At 40.0% G+C, this 3430-nt stretch overlaps 1 protein-coding gene across 1 annotated transcript in view; it reads left to right on the forward strand.

Moving 5' to 3' along the window:
* LOC101846645 (dual specificity mitogen-activated protein kinase kinase 6) overlaps nt 1-2861 on the forward strand; it is a gene marked incomplete at its 3' end in the record, with an annotated part of 26311 nt that extends 23450 nt beyond the window's left edge. The window contains 3 exon segments of the mRNA XM_013081475.2: nt 834-1013; nt 1589-1666; nt 2722-2861. Of these exon segments, the coding sequence (XP_012936929.1) occupies nt 834-1013; nt 1589-1666; nt 2722-2861 (398 nt within the window).
* Between the last annotated feature and the right edge of the window lie 569 nt (nt 2862-3430).

The raw sequence follows: 3430 nt of genomic DNA on the forward strand, positions 1-3430 counted from the left end.
CCTCCTCCTCCTCCTCCTCCCATCACAGTTGAAGATATCCGGTGTCTATCATATACCGGGCCATCCTGCTCAGTTCTTCTGTCGGCCCTCACAGCTTCTCTTGTAATATCGATGGGGTTGGCCACATTTCCCTTGTTGTCTAGGGGTACTGTGTGTTCTGCACCGCTGGAGTTTGTTTTCCACAGTTTGGTCCGCTTCTTCGCACTGGTGATTTGCTCTGTATACCCTGACTTTATAGCTTGTTAGTGGATGTAAGGATGGTGTGTCGGTGTTTTAGTGTTGTCTGTTGTTTACTTCGTCTCTGTGGAATGGGTGGTTGGCAGGTGCTCTGGTGTGGTTTCTTCCTTCTTTCCTATAAAACATCTATCATCTTTATCTCTGCTCCTTCTTTTGTATGTATGTAAAGCTTTTGTGATACCACTGGTAGGTGTTGTTTACTCCTTCTTTCCTATCAAACATCTGTTGTCCTGATCTCACCTCCTTTTTTGTGTTTGTTACTCTCTTGTAACACCTCTATTATTCGGCGCTTATATGACCTTATTGTGTTGCAAGTGCCATAAAACACTTACTAAAACTAAAAAGACTGTGCTGTTGAAGCTAGAGAGATCAGAAGAGTAAGTCTGATTCCCTGTAAGGACTTGTCTGTTGACATCCACCCCTTGGCGCTCATATGACCTTATGCAGTTACAAGCGCTGTAAAACCTCTACTAAAACTTTTTTAATACTCTGGCTAAAACTAAAACTAATCTTCGGCACGTGTATGACCTTACTGTGTTGCAAGTGCCGTAAAACTCTTACTAAAACTAAAACATCTTGTGTTGTGTGGTCCGCAGGTGGTCCAGGCGCTACAGTACCTGCACACAGAGCTGCACGTGATCCACCGAGACGTGAAGCCCTCCAACATACTCATCAACAAGGCCGGTGCTGTGAAGATCTGTGACTTTGGCATCAGTGGCTACCTGGTGGACTCCATTGCTAAAACCAAAGACGCTGGATGCAGGCCCTACATGGCTGTAAGTGGACGGGAGAGGGGGGGGAGAGAGAGAGGGAATAGGAGGGATGGAGAGAGAGGTAGAGAGAGGGGGGGGGTTGGGAGAGGGAGGGAGGGAGAGAGAGGGGGGAAGGGTTGAGGGAGAGGGGAATAAAAAGAGAGAGATAGCCATAGTTGCCAACCAGTGCGTAAAAAATGTATTTGATACATTTTTGAGGGTCTGAGTGTGGAGGTCTGTTTTTGTATCGGGGGAAAAATATGTATTCTGTTTTCCAGTATTGTAGTATTGCTTCTCACAGACTTTCCAGTGTTGAAGAAAAATGGTGAACTTTCAAGACTGATTAGTGAATAATAATATTAGAAAGAAGCCCTTGTGTCAACGTGAGAGATCTTTTGCTGCATGGCCGGGTTCTAATCTTCGGTACTTATATGACCTTATTGTGTTGCAAGTGCCGTAAAACACCTACTAAAACTAAAACTAAACCATAGTTTTCTTTTCTGTTTTTCCAATTTCATTTTCTCTATTCTAGGTAATGTTTTTAAAAAGCCATGTTTTATTTCACTCTCTCACTCTCTCTCTCTCTCTGTGGACTGTAGCCTGAACGGATCAACCCAGACCAGACTGGCAACGGCTATGACATCAAGTCCGACGTGTGGAGCCTGGGTATTACGCTGGTAAGTTCTCCCACTCTTTCCCGGGGAGCTTTTGGGGGTTTTTCTTCTTTTTTTCTTAAAGATTTATTTAATACATTTTTTTTTCTTTTAGTTGGAGGGGAATTTTGTGTTTATTTGTTCACATTTTAACACTGTGCCATCACAAGGCTCATATAGTAAAAACCCGTGCCATCAAAGGCAAAGGCATTTTGGGGGAAATCCAAAAAAACTGCGTGGTAAACATCGCCGATCGGCGAGATGTGACGGCGCAGTGTTAAATGCTGATGGATACCGCCACTGTCTACTATTACGAAAATGAGCAAGTCTGCATGACCTGCAGGAAAATTAGAACAATGGACTTACTGCTTATTTCTCATGTGACAGCGGCTATATACCATATTGGGAATGATATCAGACTTGCTTTTTATTGCATCTGACAGTAAATCTTCCTTCAGGTCAATTGCTTACCGTTTTTGTAAATTTCCCTGGTCAAGTGTGATTTTCAGAGGTGCCAATTTTTTTAATAAATGTGAAAATTTTGATTTCTGAAATTATTCAGATTTTGCCTCGACTTCTTTTCTTTGTGTGTTAGTCTCTAGTGACATCTCTAATCTTCAGCTCTTATTTGACCTCTTTGTATTGCAAGTACCGTTAAACATTTCTACTAGCAGTTGCGAGCGCCGTAAAACCTTATACCATACAAACATTTCTACTAAAACTTTTTTTTTAAAGTGATATAAGAGAAAAAGCTCATCATAATTATTTTTTTTCTGTGTACCCCCCACCACACCCCAACCCAACCCAGTAGGTGGTTGGTGGATGCTCTGGTGTGGTTTGCTTCTTCTTTCCTGTCAAACATCTATTGTCTTTATTTCCCCTCCTTCTTTTTTGTGTTTGTTACTCTCTTGAAATACCTCTAATCTTCGGCACTTATGTGATCTTGCCTTATTGTGTTACGAGTGTCGTAAAACACTTACTAAAACTGAAACATTTACTGAAACTAAAAAACTAAAGCTCATTACAATTGTTGTCTCTGTCTACCCCAACCCGACCCGACCCCCCCTCCCCCTTACCAGATGGAGCTGGCGACGGGAGAGTTCCCCTACTCCAAGTGGGAGTCTCCCTTCCAGCAGATCAAGCAGGTGGTCATGGAGGCCTCGCCCAAGCTGCCCACTGACCAGTTCTCTGCAGAATTTTGTGATTTTATTGCCAAATGGTAAGTGTTTGTGTATTTGTTTGTTTGATTTTATCACTAAATGGTAAGTGTTTGTGTATTTGTTTGTTTGATTTTATCACTAAATGGTAAGTGTTTGTGTATTTGTTTGTTTGATTTTATCACTAAATGGTAGGTTTGTATGTTTCTTTTTATGATTTTATTCCCAAATGATTAAGCTGTTATTTGTTAGATAAGTTTGTGAAATTATTGCTAAATGGTAAGTTTGTTTTTTTGTTTGTTTGTTTTTGTTGGGTTGTTTTTTTATCCAGTTCCAAATGCCTTTTGTTCTATTGATTTTGTAAGAAAAGTTTTTTGTTTCCAAATGATATGTCGTTGTTTGATTATTTTGTGGATTTTATTGGCAAATGGTTTGTTCTTGTTGGTTTAATTTATTATTTTATTGGCAAATGGTAAGTTGTTGTTTGTTTAATTTATTATTTTATTGGCAAATGGTTTGTTCTTGTTGGTTTAATTTATTATTTCATTGGCAAATGGTAAGTTGGTGTTTGTTTAATTAGTTGTGGTAAGTGTATGTATGTGTGTTTGATTTTATCACTAAATGGTATGTT

This window comes from Aplysia californica, unplaced genomic scaffold (genome assembly GCF_000002075.1).
Source record: "Aplysia californica isolate F4 #8 unplaced genomic scaffold, AplCal3.0 scaffold00132, whole genome shotgun sequence".
NCBI lineage: Eukaryota > Metazoa > Mollusca > Gastropoda > Aplysiida > Aplysiidae > Aplysia > Aplysia californica.